This window comes from Chelmon rostratus, chromosome 15 (genome assembly GCF_017976325.1).
Source record: "Chelmon rostratus isolate fCheRos1 chromosome 15, fCheRos1.pri, whole genome shotgun sequence".
NCBI classification, from domain to species: domain Eukaryota; kingdom Metazoa; phylum Chordata; class Actinopteri; order Chaetodontiformes; family Chaetodontidae; genus Chelmon; species Chelmon rostratus.
The window spans coordinates 17,914,610-17,933,421 of record NC_055672.1 but is presented as its reverse complement, the minus strand read 5'-3'; the positions used below and the strand labels follow the sequence as shown (position 1 = coordinate 17,933,421).

At 44.0% G+C, this 18,812-nt stretch overlaps 1 protein-coding gene across 1 annotated transcript in view; it reads left to right on the top strand.

The window, feature by feature from the left end:
* Positions 1 to 12,350: 12,350 nt before the first annotated feature.
* Positions 12,351 to 18,812, top strand: part of runx3 (RUNX family transcription factor 3) — a 48,430-nt gene continuing 41,968 nt past the window's right edge. The window contains exons 1-2 of the mRNA XM_041954378.1: positions 12,351 to 12,585; positions 12,921 to 13,027. Coding sequence (XP_041810312.1) covers positions 12,970 to 13,027 — 58 coding nt within the window. The 5' untranslated portion in view covers positions 12,351 to 12,585; positions 12,921 to 12,969. The remainder of the gene's footprint in view (positions 12,586 to 12,920; positions 13,028 to 18,812) is intronic.

The window sequence follows — 18,812 nt, the reverse complement described above, 5'->3', positions numbered from 1 at the left end:
CAGAGCACAGAGTCGTCAAGCCACAGAGAGGCAAACTATACTGTAAACTCATACCGGAACCCGGCTGCGGCCTGAGCTGTGCCAAGGCAAGTCAACCCCATGCCAACCTGTCTCTGATTTCACTCATCTACAGCAGGCAGGTCTGCACTCTGCATATAACAAACAAACCCAAAACACATTCACACACACTGAAACCTTTCAGCGAAATTTGAAATCACCTCAGAAAAGAAACTATCCTTCAACATATTTCTATTTAGTCAGCAAAAGTTTAAAGATGAAAGGTTGCAGACATTCCACCATGAATATTTTATACTATGGCTTATTTTGAAAGAGGATTTAGGTTTCAAATGATGAATATCTCGGTCGATCTGAAAATTAAAATGCATACTTTCACATAGCTATATTTTCCTTCATTTTTAAACTGGATTTGCATAAAGCAAATGTATCACTGGTGAAACAGCAGCCTAAGAACCATGAGCTACAGCAAGTGTTGGCTTTTCAACCATGATTTCTGATGCCAAACATTGCTTTTAACGTGTGCTACAGCGTGTGAAATCCAATTGTTTCTTCTGTTGAACAGTGGCTCAGACACTGCTCGTGATGCAACAGGACAAGTCATTCCTATACGCACATGAATCACAACAGTGACAGCTCACTGAATTATCAGGTGATGTAGAATAGTTTGACGTTGCAGTGGAAAAGTCTGTATGGGTGTGTGTGTGGGCTTGTAGAAACCACTTTTTAGCTTTTTGCTAAATTGTGAGGTATGACTGAACAGCAGTGTGGGTTGTTGCTATGCACTAATATACTTTTCTCAGTCGTTTTATTTGAATCTCCTATCATGGCTCTAACTGAAAGGAAAATGTTGCAAACGACCAATCCACAACAAGCATGAGGTCAAATCAGGACTTTGAAAATAGCTAAATCTGTGTGTTTAATATGTATGTGTGCTGGTTTAAGTGCTTCATCTCTGTGACTCAGATAGCACACAGTGGTTTGTGTGAGGGTGAAGCTGCAGCCTTTTGCTGTGTCGAGATGACTCAACTTAACAGAACCTAGCCAAGAGTTCTGGGTAAAGAGGTTTGGCTAACCAACACCGTGAGAATGTGGCAACATATGTCCTGTTCTGTGGCAACATCTGCCTCAGTCCTGTGCTCTCTCCATACGCAGCACAACAAAGGTGTTAGGCTGCCGTACAAAGTATGGTTGAATATGCAAAAATCAAAGCTGTTATATCATATAGAAAATCTGCCTTGCATTAAATCAAAAGAACGGGGTGAGATGTAATTAGATGCTGTCCTGGGTGTGGTAGCACCCATATCACCCATCAGTAGAAGGTCTAAATTTACCAAAGAACAAAAAGAAAACAAACAAACAAAAAAAAAAACAGGCAATTCAAATCCCACTCACACATGTGACTCAACATCCGGATTAGTGGGTGATGTGTCATTCATGATAATCTGAAAACAGTCACAATTAATATTCTTTACTCACATAATCTGCTATTTTACCAAATGATAAAAACAGCTATTTGCGCAGCGTTTGAGCCTTGCTTGGCCCAGCTTTACCATACCGCACCCATGTCACCTCGGGCATCATGTGACACCGTGCCACCATGGGTCCTGAGCCAAGGCTGCGGGAATGGCAGAGCCCTATCTACTCCCACCTCAACTATTGTTTGCCTTTCTAGTGAGCCTGCAATATGCTCCTCATGTGGCTTCGAAAAGGTGTGTTTGATACAGAACACTTACATTTGTTCACTGTGGAGACAGAGAACAGGACAGATGATGCTATGTTGTGTCTGCAGCATTTATTGTTGCATTTGACACATTCACAGTTCAAAACTGTATTAGGAAAACTGAAGAGCAAAAGCTCTCATTAACAAAGCTGCAAAGACGTGCAGGCAGACTGCACCAAACACGTACATACACTCACATGCACTCAAGTAGCACTGCAGCGGAAACCAAAGCCCCCAGTCTAGTCACGAAATTCTCGTCAGTCTGTGAGCGATAGAGAATAGAATTTATATTCACGTTATATTAACACATGCACATACGCACACACGCATGCACAAACAGATAGAAACACAGAAAAAAAAGAGACAGTTCCTTCTCGGTTGTCTGCACAGCAAGCAAGCCACCAACCACAACCACAAAGCCCCAGTATGTCAGCAAGCACCTGGCTATACACCCGCTCCCAGACAGACAAGAGACACACACACACTCGTACACACACACGCAACAATCAGCACACAAGCTCCAAAAGAGGCACACTTTGCGCTTTTGTGAAGCCTTCCAAGGAAGGAGAAGCATAAAGCACCTGCCTCTTTCAAAGCCTAACCATATAACGTATATAGGTGGAACAATGCATGGATCACAGTGGGTGTCAGTTTCTGTATCAGTGTGTGTGTCTGTGCGTGTGTGTGTGTGTGTGTGCGTGCGCAAATGTATGTGTGTGTTTTACAGATGAACCCAGCAGCCTCTAGACCTATTTACAGCGATGAGCGTGGGAAACAACATCAGAAGTGTTGTCTTCAAAACTGAGCGATCGCACTAAAGCGCTACCATGTGTTACACGTACACGAAACACAAATTTACGATACTTCTACGTCTTTCTCTGTATGCTGCACATGTCCTTTTGCCACATAGATAAGAGCATGTATTTGAAGTATAGAATGTTTGAACAGAAGTTTTTATTTCCAAGCTGGCAAAGGTGGCACACACTCAAATACAGGCAGGCAGCTATAGGTATGCACCCATATATGGACAAACACAAAAAGTCTGCAAACAAACACAGACACACAAGCTGGTTTTGACAGATGGTGAGACAGATTCAGTAGATGCAGTGGAAATGTGTGCCAATACTGAGATAATGACACACACACACACACACACACACTGGCTCAAACGATGGCTCTCACAATTATCCCTACACACACCTCTCACCCTCCTTTAAAAGTTGTACAGAGGCCAAAAAATACACTTGGACTTGATTCATCTCTCTCTATATATGCACTGCAGCATTGTGTTGCTCCTTATCACTGTGAGAAGTTCATTTTTTCAAAGGCCCAAAGGTGTTAAAACCACACAGCAAGCGTGCATATTCACAACTTTCTCATTTCCATGTTGGTCTGTGCCAGTTAGGCACTGAAACCCAACAGATGTGACAATCAAATAGCAGCACTGTCTCAGATTATGTGGCGTTGTTTGCCTGTACGACAATTGACACTTAAATTTAAATACAGTTTATTGTTTTATTTTATGCGTGTGTGTGTGCAAGTGTATGTGTGTGTACATGTGCGTTGATCCTTGCGGGAGATAAACAAAAGCGAGTGTTACTTAGATTCTAGACAATTTAGTGATTACAAGTGCTGAACATAACATGTTGTCCAAAGCTACAGCCTAAACAGTAAATGTTAAGTTATTTTGTGAACTTCCTGGTTGAAAAAACTACTACCATCATTGCGAAGCAACAACTGTTCTGGAAAAGTGAACGTGTTTTGAAGTTTTATGCATTTCCAACAAAGACATCACACCCCCAAAATGATACTGTTCCTTTCTATGTCTTTTTTTTGTATCTAAGGTTTTGGAATTATTTTGGTAAAATGTGTATTGCCTTTCCTTTCCACTAAGGATTCAAATCTAAAAGCATGAATTTTAATTTTTTAAATGGAAAAGTAATTTGCATTAACTGCTGCACTGAAGTTCTTTGGTGAGCTAGTGAGTACGTGGGAATATGTAATCCAAATGAACGACAGTGCGTGTTCATGGCACCCGCTGCAACACTGTGACTCATTGATGTGTTTTTGGGCAACCATGGAGATCTATGGCACAGAGAAATAAGCCGTGTCAGCTTTCAGCTATGCAGACAGTACTGGTTAGTGGGATCAATTGAAGGTTCACAATAAGAAAAATAAAGAACATCATAAACTGGGACCACAGAGAAGGAGAAGTGTCCAAACGTTGTGCAGATTTTAAGGGGGAAGTGTGTGACCTTCGGACATTTCTTCATTTAAATCATAACCAGTGTGCCCGGTGGTTTGAAATGTATGGAGTCTATGAAGCAAGCAATCCAATTTTTTAGAAATAACTATTTTCTTGTATGTTTTCGAAGGCGTGAACTGGACCCCGACCCATTAGTGGTCCATTCGACCAGCGCCTCCTCCTGTGAATAATAACACTCTCTGCACATGTCCGATGAGCCCAGTCCATGTCAACGTCCGTCTGAGTGGTGGTCTCAAGGTGCTTTCTGTCACTAGAGGCATTACGTAGCATGCACGTCTTTAGACTGGGGCAGAGCGGTGAGTGAGGCAGGTTTATGCAGGATACCTACTCTGCTGGTGTGCACCCTTGAGCCCCACCAGTCATCCAGCCTGCCAGCCAGTCCGGGTGGCCTGGGATGCATTAGAGGCCGGGGGAGAGGCCGCCCAGAGTGGCCTTCATTAGGAGCAGCAGCACCCCACCCCACACACACGCACACGCACACACACACAGACACACACACGCACACACACTCCCCTCCCACAAAGGAAACACTGTATGTCTCCCTCAGAATAAAAGCCAGCCCTGGATCATAGATCAGACATGTGTAGCGTCTGCTGAATCTGGTTCTCGGAGGGCCCACCACAGCTAAGGGATTCAGCTACACACACAGACACACAGACACACACACACACACACACACACACACACACACATACAAGACAGACATTGCAGGCATGCGTTGCAATGGATGACAAAGAGCAATGAGCTCTGATATTAAAGAGCACAGAGGATGAACGGGGAGGCAAAGAGAGTCAAGGAGACTTGAGAGAGAACGTGTGTGTGCGCGCGTGTGTGTGTTTGGAGAGTTGAGACAGTGTTAGGGGCCGTCAAGAGTGCCCTGTGTCACCATCACCTCATAAAGCATCCTAATGGACGTCACTCCTATTTGTCAAAGAGAGAGACAAATGAAAGAGAGGCAGTGCGAGGGAGGGCTGAAAGAGAAAGTGAGAACGACATTTTGGAGAAAAATGGAGTGCGCTATTATGTTACTGGCTTTCAAAAGCTTATGCACATATGCCTGCATTTACAGTTACACGGACACACACAGATACAAGCACACACACACACACACACACACACAAACACTGTGAACATAGGATTTCCTGAGCCCCCTTCCCTTGTTCTAGTTCAGTGAAAACCTACCGAGGTACTGAAATGTGTGGGCTGCCATATGAAAGCAGGTCACTGCTGCAAGTACACACACATACACACACACACACACAGTGGCAGAGTGATGGGTAAAAGGCATGGTTTTGAGGCTGCCCATTACACTGAGTCACAAATTCTGGGTACGACAAACATGTACTATTTGATTTGCACATGTGCAGTGTTACATGGATGAATATCTGGTCAATATATAAAGTGACTTGTTTACTTCATATTATGCATACGTACTTTCAAGTTTCATGTGGCGAAAATTTGATGCCAGCAGCTTTAAAACTACTATAGTGATGAAATAACAACAACAACATCACAAGCAGATTTGTGTTTAACAGTTACAAAGGACCAAATAACCATAAACAGACCAGTTAATGTCCATACAAGTAAAATCGACGAATGGACGCATATAAATTGCTTATTATTTCTGCAGTTCTTTGGCATATTAATTTTTATTGTGTAGCCTAAGGTGTGAACATCTTGGAAAGCTTTAATGGGTAACACCAACTTTTTTTTGTCTGTTTGTTTCAGATGTGAGCAAATAATAAACCCCTCTGCTAATCTGGTTAAACCAGCTATCGCTTTAGTAGTTTCTCACAAACACACTCAGTCACGTATTATCATGCTGCAGACTCTCACATTAGCTGTCATGTGCACGAGGTGTTAGCTTTGTCCAAATGAGACTTTAACAACAGAAAAACAATCACGTACAAGTTAGCAAATGCTTTATCCAGAAATTTTAAACATTTACACTGAGTTTGAGGTTCTTTCTGAGCATTTTCATTGTATGCCACTTTTTATTTTACTACATTTCAGGGGAAATGTTGTACTTTTTAGCCCACTGCATTTATCTGACTCCAGTGGCTTTACAAATGAATAATACATTACTTACATACATTACAAACATAGGACTAGCTTATAAAATCCTGTGCTAAATGTATGCTGTAAAATAATTAATATTTTGTCCATGTTGAATGTATCAGTAATAACAATTACATTTTATTATATATATTAATATAACAAATAAAGGAGGGAATGTTACTTGTGATACTTTGAGTGATAACTTTTTATTGTGCTATTGCAATTTGACTCATGTAAATGAGCTCAATGTGTGTTACACAATAAGGTAACTGAGCATCTTAAATTGCTAGAGAACTCCAACTAAGTTGAACCTAAATGTCACTTTTTACAGTGTGGAAAAAGGCCTTTGCATGCACATTGGACACATGACAGTTTCATGCAGCGACACATGCTCACATGCACACAGTGTCTAAGTAAACCAGCGTGCGTCTGCTGTGGAGGAACATCCTGCCCCACACAGCTCGTCTGTCACATCCAAAACCCATGTCTGAACCACAGGAAATACGTATGCGCACACACATAGACACAAACACATGCATGCATACACGTAACAGGTAGTAAAACTTGGTGAGAGGAGCACTCTGACAAACTAACTGCAACTCTGCAAAGCGAAACCCTCAGCTACCCAGAAGATATGCGTTTCTCATGAGCAGTAGCGATCAGAGAGTGAAAAGAAAAAGAAATAGAGGTTTTGCAACGTTGCAACATTCCACCTGTGTTAGCTCAAAAGATCTTGATGATCCCCTGGGGTCAATGGGATCAGTTGGGTTTGTGGCAAGACCATGGTCTGCTCTATTCTGGTCTGGCTCGGGCTGAGCTGTGTGTGTGTGTTGAGTGTTGGGGCATTTGGGGTAACTGAGGTCTCGGGTTTACGGGTGCTTTTATGTGAGGCTGCAGCACTTCACCCTCCAGCTGCTCTGTTGCCATGATGTGGTGTCTCTGTGTACCTCAAAGCCGAGTGTAAATTTACCACTCTGGTGAAGACAAGTCGTTCACAAAGCACACATGCACAATGTGATAAGCATTGTGAACCAAAACATGATAAAACCAGAAGGCGCTCAGTGGAGTGTTTAGTTTGTTCCATCACTCATCCCCCCTGATTTGATTCGAAGTAATAGCAACTGAATAAGCAGCACATTTAGCAGCCAGGGTGTCACATGTGTTGCATCTTATCACCAGCACTTGAAAACAGCATTGTGTTGTATCTAAAAGCCAGAAAACACAGGAACAGAGTAAATGCCTGATTACTAGAACTTCTCAATGGATCTGCAAGTCAAGTTGATACTGTTCTAAAAAATGGACATAAATCACGATCTATTGCATGAAAAACTATGTGGGCTGTTTTTATGTACATTTATAAATCTATAGATAAAAGTAATACCTATAAGGTTTGCTTGGAATAAACTTGGAGCTTACAGAATTATGAAAAAGTGCAAAAACTTGCTGCAATGAAACAGCTTTTATTCTATATTCAACTGTTTTCTCAGCTTCAGTCACCCTTAGCTAACATTTGAGTGGCAGAAATCAGATAAAAGTGTAAAGAACTGGACAGCCTGAACTAGCCTGACTCACCATTTTGAAGCAGACAGGTTACTAACTATTTTAAGTTGAACCGGCTCGTATGTTTTCACAGTGTGCTGCACAAAACTAATGCAGATATATAAAGCTCCTCTTTCAGCAAACACTGAGATGCGCCTCTCTTGGCCCGCTGCTCTGTATATCCACTCTAACGTCCTTTAATAGAGAAATATTCATTGTATGTCATTTGTTGCAGCTCCCACTACATGACTGGAAAAAATAAATAAGCACAAAAAAAAATAAAGAAAATCACAGAATCCTAAACTTCACTTCTTCCTCTTTCAATACCTTCATTTAAAAATTTAAATCGTGACTGAACACTGTTATGTGATGAAATCTGTTTATTTTGTAGTGTTTCATGAGGTGCAAAAGAAGAACTATTTGACAGCCATAAATTGTAAACTAATTGCACACAGTTCATCGCCAGTGGTTGTGAAGGTTTTGAATCAGCCTGTTGTAAAGGAAGCTGTATGTTTGGTCTTTGTGTTGACACGGTTTCTGAATAACAGGAAGAGCTCTGGTGAAGGGGGTAGGATGGAGGGTTTACTACCCGTAAACGTGGTAAACCTGTCTGAAAGAGCGGCAGCAGGTGCCAGAGGTACCACATTGCACTGCAGGAATGGAGCCACACCCTCCACCTGGCAGCTGTCACGATTTTCTGCGATTAATCATGATCTTCGATCTTATCTCACGCAGTTTATCTGTCATCATCGCTCCTGACAGCGATCTCGTGTCGACTCCATAAATATCCACGTTGCAGCGACAGTGCTCTCCCACCGTTACGGCCCACCGCAGACTTTGTGTTCCTGCTCCTGCCTTCTGTACACATGGAGCGCTCCTCAGGAACTCTGGGATACGGCCTACGCAGTGTGTGGCGACATGGCACACTCCCCTCCTCCCTGTGTGGTTACCACAGTCAAGTCTCCATGTCTGCTGGAGCCAATAAATAAATAATGGGCTCGGTGATCACTTCCAACCGTGATACTGCACGCTAAAACCACTGCATCTGGGAGTGCCTCGCTTACAATGACAGCAGCATAGACACACACACACACACACACACACACACACACACACACACACACACATTTACGTGCACAAACATAGGTTAATGCTGAGCTGGTTACAGTGAAGTAATTTCTCATACAGCTGCAACTTAGATCTCTTCAGAATAATGGTTTCAAATGTTTGGCTGCTTGAGTGTTTTAACACCAGTTTATTTCAATGCAACAAGTTAGGCATTTTTACATGTTTTATGTATTCATTTCTTAGACTTAGTCTTGTGCAAACTTCCTGTTTGAGGTTTTTCTAAAAATACTGAGAATTAGCTTGATAAGTACAGAAGAAATCTCCGCAAGTGTCTTATGTCAACATGAACTACAGTTACATACAAAACGTCCACATAAAGTCAAGGCGGACTCTCAGTCAGCACATCAAATCTGTGCAGTGTTATAAATGACATGGCTGGACTAAGGGTGCGCTGTGCTGAAAGTGGACAGGAGCATCAGTCAGCGGAATGAGCAGTGTAATATAATTAGAAGAAAATGGGCAGTATGAGGTGTGAGTGAGCCGGCAGGACATCGGACCCGCGCATGCAGCCCAAAAACGGGCTCCCATGGCCTATCCTCGAGGCAGGCATGGTGTTTGATGCAATGACGGCCACTTCATTATAAAAGCCTCCTCAAGTCCCACGCTGCATTCCACGTTTATAGGGAACATATGGGGAAGCCTGCAATTTTTAGACCACAAAATAAGCCCCTTTGCAGCTGGACGCACGACCGCACTGGGTCCTTTTTGCCTTGTGAGCCACACCCGAGAGGCGTAGGACCACTGACAGTGATTAAACCACCACAGTTTTCTCAGCAAAACAGGAGTTATATTAAGCTTAAATACAGGGGCTTGATAAACAAGGCCTGGGCAGGGGAAAAAAAGAATTGAGTGAAAGACGGCCACAATGATCTTCAGACTATTTTCCCCTCACGGTCATGGGCAGTGCAAAGCCATGAGATACATTTCAAAACATGAAGCAGATGTTTACCTAGACAAAGAAGAAAAAACAGAGCGGACTGAGGACGGAGAAAAAGGCCTTGACTCCAGCGCTTTCTTCAAATGTCAAGTCTGGACTGCACTACAATGGAGCCAATTCCCGTTCTTGCACAATGCTGTGGGATGGTCCTATATTTGTTTTGCATTTCTCTATTCCTCCCTGAAAATCCAGAGGCAACATCTCTCACCACAAATGGACAAAAATAAGGAAACTGACATTAATCTGAAACAGTCTCCTTGTGAAAACAGAAAAATATATTACACACTTAACTGAAATCTGAAAAACAAAACAACGTGAATTATTACCAGCAACATGTCTCACTTGCACAAATACATGTACGTGAAATGATTAGAAACTGAAACAACCACAAGGCCCTGCACTGCGGAGCCAGTACTCCTGCGTCCCCTTTTTCTAAACAAATACAGACGAGTGCCGGCTCGAGCAGACCAGAACCCTGCAGAGAACCTTCACTTCAAATGAAGCAGGAGGGAAAAGTACAAATGGGAATGTCTTGAAACAACTTCAGCTGAAGAATCTCAAACATGAGTCCACACAATGGCTCAGCCACCATGCCCCGGCCTCACAGGGAGCAGTGTTTCCCTGCGGGCCTGTGCGACAGCAGTACCTCTTGCTCAGCAGGGAGACACAGAGCTGTAATCTGTCCCTGGGCTGGCAGGCCAGGGCCGAGGCCATGTCGGGAGGCAGCAGAGGTGTTAGAAGAGGAAGCCTCGCTGTGTGTGAGGTTAAGTCAGAGGCCTGTAGTGGCCGCGTGGACGGACTGATAAAAGCCCTGGGGCCGCGGCTGTGGCCTCAGCGTTCGGCCACACTTGCCGACACGCCGTGTCATTTAGCCCGCGCTGCCGCCTAACTCAACGGCAACTGCTCATTTACAGGGCAGTGCGGGCTACCAGGAAGAGCGGCAACGTTCTCTCTCTCTCTTTCTCCCTCACACACACACACACTCTCAGAACATGGTACAGTATATACACATACAAACACATGCTGTGGTCCATGCAGCAGTTTTGTCCAGCAATTAGCAGAGGACACAACGTGGGCTGACATTCATACACAAATCAGTGTGAATCAGACACAGGACAGAAACGTGCACACAAACACACACACACACACACACACACACAAACGCACGCAAACACACTCTCACACAGGTTTCTAGGGAAAGCAATTGGGTCACGTGAGTGACCAGACAGTGGTTTGGGTCTGTTGTCCCATGGCCAGACATGGTCAGTGTGTCACTGAGAGACAGGAGAAAGGAGAGAGGAAGTCTGGATACCACAGGTTTGCAAATGCCAGTGATTTGTACATTCACACACACACACACACACACACACACACACACACACACACACTCACACTCACACACACACACACACACACACACACACACACACACACACACACACACAAACAAACAAACAGACAGAAACACACACATACTCATGCAATACTGCAAGACTGTCAGGTTAACAGCACCATAACAAACAGTTGGTCTTTGTCTCTGACTGCAAATGTTTCTCTCTGCTCAGTCAGTTCACGTCTGTACGAATCTGAAGCAACATGAATCATTTCCTGTTTTCCTCCCAACTGCAGGAGAAACAAATAAATAGCTTAAAAACAAATAAGTAGCAACACTGTTATCAAATCACATCTCATCACGCCGCGACTGTAGGAGCAGAAAATGAACGTAGAAAAAGAAAAGTGTCAAACCACAATCAGGTTAAACTACACTTGGCCACAAATGCCCCAGTTTCTTTTTTCACACTGCACTAGGAAGCTCAGGTAAAAAAACAAAAAAAGGCACATGTTTTTAAAGCCAAGTGAACTCGAAATGAAAGAAATGCATTTCGGGGGTGTGTTCATATTAACGTGGGTTGAAATAAAATGCAAAAGAGGATTGAGACAGAGCGCCGAGCAAAGAAAAACTGTAAATATAACCCGAAACAGGAGAGTGGCAGAGAAGAGAGGAGGACCCAAGGTAGAGTCAACCTACTGGCAGCGCTGCTTCTAATGAGACTAAGATTATGATACTATCAGTGGTAAGTGAGGGTGGAGGTTTTGCAGGCCCAAAACCACCGGTTCTTACAAACACAGATGTGCTGTGAGTCAGACAATCTTTAAACTAGCACAGGACATACAAACACAGTCAGGAACTGCACGCTCAGTGTTGTTCAGCTGTTTGACTGACACTTTCCTGTCTCCTAGCAGCAGCTCAAGCCACAGCTACCTCTCATTTTCTCATTCTCTCCATCCTATTCACACCTCTCTCTCGCGTGTTTGTGTTTGGCTTCATGTGTTTCGGTGCATCTCCGGCTCTTCTACGGCGCTGTCTGAAAAACCTCAGCGAGCCGCAGGGACGCGGGCCGCCGCCTCGTTTGAACTCAGGAGAAAATAAAATGTTTCCAAAACTTGGACGACAGATGAAAAGTGAGAGTGAGGACGGCGAGTCAGACAAGGAGAAGCGTGGAAAGTAAAAACCGAAGCACAGAAACCAGAGAAAAAGCAAAGACGATAGCACAAGGAGGGAGGGAGGGGAAGGAGGGTGAGAGGGTGGGAGGGAGAGGCCCGGTGACCTCACGTGACATGTGATGTGGGCTCCACCACTCACGGAGAGGAGTGTGTGTGTGTGTCTCTGTGTGGAGGATGGCGAGGAGGATGCAGATACACTGTGGCTTTTAGCCTCTTACTAGCACTGACGCTCCAGTCAGGCCACCACCATCGTGGGAGAGAAAGAGAAAGACAGACCACGCTATCAGGCTCGCCGGCTAACCTCAGACCCTCAGCTCCCTGCGTGACAGAAGGACCACAAACCCAGCCCTCCCCGCCGGGCCACATCCACCACCCGGGCTCCGTTAGGTGGGCCCCCTCTCATCTCCAGCCCTGGTGAGTCCACCTCCACACCTGGAGACACAAATGCTATTGTTTTTGCTGTGCTGAACTGCTCGTCTCTCAAACCGCCTCTGTTTTCTGTCTCTTCTTTTCTTTCTCCCTCTGACCCTCTTCTCTCTCAAACGTCTCCTGGTGCTGCTGCTGCTAACACATGCTGCTGCTCTCTCTGCAGGCTTGTGGCTTGGGATTCCTGTGGTAGTCACAAACCCTAGATTCTTGGTTGCAAACGGGCTCTGAGCTCCAGGAGTTTCGTCCTCTCCGCTCTCCTTCCTTCTCTCTATCCTGCGCCTCGTTTCTGTGTTTCAATCCTCCTTTCTTGCCTCCCCAAGTTGGAGATCGACTGCAGCGAGGGCTCCACGCCGTTCTGCCTTCCCTGTCATGGCATCCAACAGCATCTTTGACTCCTTCTCCAACTACAGCAGCAGTCTACTCAGAGGTGAGTCCTCCCCTCTGCCACCCCCCCCCCCCCCCCCCCCCCCCCCCTCCTCTCCACTCACCCCCCTCCCTCCCACCTCTGTCCCACCCTCTGTCCAGTTGTTTGGGATCTGCAGCTTGGTCACTTTGACAACCTGTTTCATTTGACAAAAAAAAAAAAAACATTCACATGAATATGTTCAAATATGAGAGCTGGGTGCTGCTTGTGGAGTGTGAATGCATTCATCTCTCTGTCCACACACACTCAGACGTGTGCTGAGGGAGGTTCACAAAGGAGGATCTGATTTGCACGGTAGCCCTCATCCAGTTGACTGATATGGCCCTTAAATGCCTCTGCCTCGCCGCTCCTGTGTTTTCTGTAGGCTTGATGGAGTAGCGCCATAATGGGATTCTCACCACAGACATTCATTATCAAGTGAAACTCGGCGCTCTCACTGTGAGAATACGAGCTCAGAGGCTCCATGTGACTGGGCCCTTTACTGGAACACGGCAATACAATAAAAGAGCAAAGAAAAAAAACATATTAGGCTCTCTCACTCTGCTTTACTTCCAGGAGGTACTTTTGGTCTATGTGGTGAGGTGAGTGCACTATACTTGGCGACGCTAAACACCAGCCTCAATGAAGAAGCCATTTGTTGCCATGGTAATTCCAATCAGACAGCTTTTACTCGCAAACAGTGAGGCTCTTAAGCATAGAGAAGTAGAAGAAACTTTTAGCTGATTTTAACGAGAATATTTGTTGAGTTCACTCCTGTGAGGGCTGACAAACCTCTAGAAAACACAAACATTAAGCAGTCTTGACGTAGGAGTTGTTAATCTGATGGCGGCCAGGAGATTCAGTTGTTCCCACTGTTTGTCACACAACCGCTGAGACAGCCACCGAAAGGCAGCAGAAAAAAACAAAATCTCCTTCCCAATTAAGGCCTCGTTGCAGTGTTAATTAGAGGCAGCCACAGGAGAAGCACGACCAGCTCCTAATTGTTTGCAGAGTATATGTTAAAATATCTGGAGCCTTGCACACACACAGTCAAACACACATCACATCTGGGTCTCACATGAGAACAATCCTCTGATATCCTCATTGGAACCGCACTGACAGGGGATGATGTTCCAGTGTTCTCACAGCTTCTACAGACACCCAGGCATTTATAGTTTCCTCCTGACAAGGCTCAGGCCTTTCCCCCCTCTTTTCTTCTCTATAACTGCAGGGTCTGCATCCCTTTATCTCTTCGCCTTTTACAGATCAGAGTGTCACCGACTTCAGGCTTCACGCATGCCATCCATCAGACTTTTGAAACGTTTTACCCTGTAACATAATGTGCTTTCGGGTGCCTGATTTTGATTTTGAACCCTACCAGAGCAGTGAGACGGGATGTGAGACAGCAGGTCAAGAGGGGGGAAAGAGACAAGCATTTAAAGCTGCAATCATCCATTGGAAATCATTAGTGAATATGCAATATCCTTTTACAATTCATTCTGTTAGGAGACTGAAACCCAACTGCAAGAGAACAAAAGGCCAAGAGTCATTAAATCCTCCAGTTCAATCTGAAAGCATTTGAAATCGGGACTACCTCATGTAAGCAAAATACCCCAGCGGTTAGTTTAACAACTTGCATTACACAGGCAAAGCAATTTGGCAAGTTCTCTTTTCGACTCAAATCAAACTGAAATTAAGAGGAACGGTTACAGAAAATCAAAGAGACTGTTAAACGTCTGGCTTCCCGAGCTCTGACTTTAATACTGTGCGACATGAAGTTTATGGAAATATTGCATTCATCTATTCAGAAGTCAGGAAAAGCTCATTCATTTGAAAAATGACGCAAAGAGAAAATACACTCATTAAAGCTCCTGAATTTCTAAAAAGAAGTTCTAAATTCCTCCTAAAAATAAAGCGATTAAGACCTTTAACATCATTTCTGTGATTTAAAAAAAAATACACCAGCACAAATCACAAATATCAGCACAATTCAAACACGAATAGCTGTAGGTGCTGGATCGATAACACGACATTTCAGCCTATCTCACACTGCAGACAGAGAACACATGTAGGCATGTGATGTGCATCATCAGATGCACTTCGCGTGAGAAGCAAGAGGACGCCTCACCTCAGAAACCTCAGTCCTCTGCTGAAGCTCAGGGAGACACACACACACACACTCATCCACGTAAAGCACATGACACATGCGCACCGAGTCACAGAGAAAACGCACAGACGGGGCAGCTGTCGTTCTCATCGTGTCCAACTCGGTAGCGAGCACAGGAGAGAGCTAATCGTCTGACAGTTATAGTGTGTTCCGAGAGAGAGAAAGAGATGGAGAGCTTTGCGTCAGCGAGGCATTAATCTGATGCAGACTCACAGTGCTGCTGCAGTTCACTGATAATAACCACAATGAGGCTGCACCTGCTATCCCTCACACAGCAGCACCACTGTTTAATCAGAAAGCAGCATTTCTTTAAAAAAAAACTACAAAAAAACACACCAGACTTTCCCCCTGCTAAGCAGAATTGCATAAACTTTACTGAGTTTTCCGATCCTGACATGTTGGGGGGTGTTTGCACCAGGTGGGCTACCTGGTTTATAGCAGCTGTGACTGGGCCTGCGTGGCGGGTCAGATCCTTGGCTCAGTTTCTGTCACCGCCGTGTTCCCTGCAGGCTGCTTTATACAGGGGTCCGTTTTTTTTTTAGAGTGTTACGCTCTTAGGAGCCAGCTCCCTTTGTGGCAGAGAAAAAGGCCCCGGTTTATTAGGGTGGGAATGGTTTTATATGTTTGGCTTATTGCGCTGCATGAATGGAAGTGAGGGCCTGTGTGTGAGAAACGCGCCATGCCTCACCACAGTTGTAGCGAGGTTATTTTGGAGAGTTCTGGGAGGTGGTCTGGTTTGTTCTACAAGTTTCGGGGAGGGAGAAGCCTGAGAGACACATGCACAGTGTGAGAAAAAGACACTTTAAATGCATCAAAATGAGTCATTCACAGGGGATAAAACTCAAGATGAATTTCAAGCTAAGAACCACTGACAAATAAAAGGCCGCTATACAGTAGCTCAAAAAAGAAAAAGGCTATAAATTTGACAGAACACATGGCCGGCCTCTGGTGAATTTATTAATAACAAAGTCGTATGGTGAAGGTTTTTTTCCCCCCTCTCTTAAATTAACATGCTTGATTGGAGCGCGTTCAAAATCCTGCTGAGTGTGAGGCCCCTGAGTGACGCCAAAACATGAAGACTGGGCTGAGCCGGCTGAAATCTGTAACCAGATATTAAGAGTTTCAATATTCTAAAGTGAAAGCAAATAATAGAAAACTCATGACAGCCACAGAGCGGCAAAATCCTGTCTCCAATTTAGCTGAGTATAATATCTATTTATAAAACTCTGAAGGCATATTGGATAGAGGGAACGCTCTGGACTTGATTAAGGCTGTAAACGTTTTTGGAGGTACTTATTTACTTTTTGGTCCGTCTCGCCGTTTTCACCGTCTGTCAACACGACTTTATGGGAAACACTTTCAGGGGTTGCCAGTAAGATGGCTTCCAGGTAGAGTATGCAGAGGGGCGTGCTGATTATGTGGTCGACTAATCCCAAACCTGCCTCCGCCCTTGTACACTTTTGGCTCAAACCGCCATGCTCGGCGTTGCGTTGGTCAAGGTTAAAGTCGTGCTAAGTGCAGTAGTAAATACAATTTTCTGGTGGTCGGCAAGCAACCACAGGGGCCAGATTCTTTTCAGCCAATCTGATAATATGGATTTACGCTGTAAAGGTCTCTCTAACGGAGGGGGGAGAAAAAGTGTTCTGAAAGGTTGAGCAGCTTCTTTCAACAAACAATCCTGGAGGGGGGGATGTTTCTGAATTCTACTGGAAAGCAAACCGTAGCCGCGTCGACTCCGAAGCGGCATCCAGTGAGCGAGGAGCGAATGTGATCTGAGGCCGGTGTCGGGCCAAGCAGGCGGGGAGACGGCGCTCGGCCCGGCGTCTCAGCCCCCTCTAACGCAGTTCATCCAGAAGTTAGTCTGCATGTTAAACTCTGATGTGATTGTGCGTGGCAGCTGTGAGAGCGCTGACCTCAGGGGACGTATGCTGAACACATTGAGGTCACCGTCAGATGGAACAAAAAAAAAAAAAAAAAAAAAAGAGGAGTGAATATGTACTATAAGCTTACATGATAATTAAAGCACGGCGGTTGAAAATAATTGCTCTGAAAGGCGCAATGTCCAGATATGATGCAAGCGATGTAAGAGGAATTTATAATGTCTAGACCAGCTTCTTCAACAGGGATGTAAAAAAGAAATCGAAACAGGAACAAGCTACAGGAAAATATGCAGACTTTTAAAATGCTTGTGTAATTGGATAACGAGGTGGAAATGGTCACAATATAAAATTCTTTAGCTTGATTTTTAAAAAGTAATGCCCATACCGGACGAGGCTCTTCTGTTCCTATGACTCATTCCTTTATGGTTAATTTGCTTCACTTATGAGCTGATAATATTTCATATAAACCCTTAAGTTAAAATGATTTATCCACATCACTGTTATTAGAGCCTTCATGATCTCATTCCTCCTGCATGGAGGACGACTAAATTAAGGAAAAGCCGTTCTCCCAATTTTCTGTTTCTTAATTTTGTTTTAAACCTACGCCCTAAACCACAGGCCGGCCCCACAGCTTATTACATGGTGAGCCTGGGATTGTAGAAAAAACACAAGTATTATCGTAAGCTAATTTATATATTATTAACCTAAATTTATGCAGCAATTATGTCGGTATATGGAATTTGCTTGCAATTTTCGCCAAAGCTGGAAATAGGATAAACAATTGGAAGACAAACCTGAAATAAAACATCTCAGGTTAAGTTTGTTTTCAGTAACTCTGGCTACAATTAGAGAGCTGTGACCTGGGTTTGACTCACATGAAGAAGACTTGTTGTTTAGACCCCTCCCTGTATCGTTAAACAGATGTTGTCAACAACATCCTCTTCTGCTGCACCAAGGAGGAGGAAAAGCAAAAACGGCCTGTGACTAAGCACAATGTCGATTGCCGTGCACTTTTGTTTTTAACATTACAGTTGCATTCTAACCCACAAATTACTTTAATGGGCGGGAAAGGGTCTGGTCGGCAGCACATAAAATGACTCAAACTTATGGAGATCCCACATGTTCAGAAACATATCAGCAGACAGCAACTCTTTTTTTTATATACATAAGATGGAACACAGGAGGAACAGAGGGTTTTATTTTATCATGTGTGAAAGTTTAGCAAAGATCTAAGGTCCAGAGGAACTCATTCTGTCACCATCAAAGGATTAAAAGGAATGTTTTTCACAGGCAAAAAAAAAAAAAAAAAAAAAATCCATCCTCCAGACTGAATCTCCACGTCATTATGTGCAACTTTAATCATGCTCAAAACATCCTTATAGCCTATCCCTCTTCCCATAAGCAATAAAGAAAAAACTTAATTACGGTGGAGGAAAAATGCAGATAATGATAGGATGTGAGAAGCTGCAGGCTATGAAATGTTTTCAGATTCTCTACTTTCCTCTATTTTCCCAGATTTTTTTTCCCCTCAACTTGTTTACATACAGTTAATTGTCGTTGCTGCAATAAAACATGTTTTTGGGTTGCTTCTTCCCTCCCCTCAAACATAACTTAAACCACAGGGAATTGATTTTTGCAGAGACAGCTTTTCAAAAATGGGATTTTAGTTTTCTCTTGGTCTATTCACTGGGGGGGTACAAATAACTGAGTGTGCTAACTGCATCAGTAATGGGCCACCTAATTGCGCTTTTCGACTGCACTG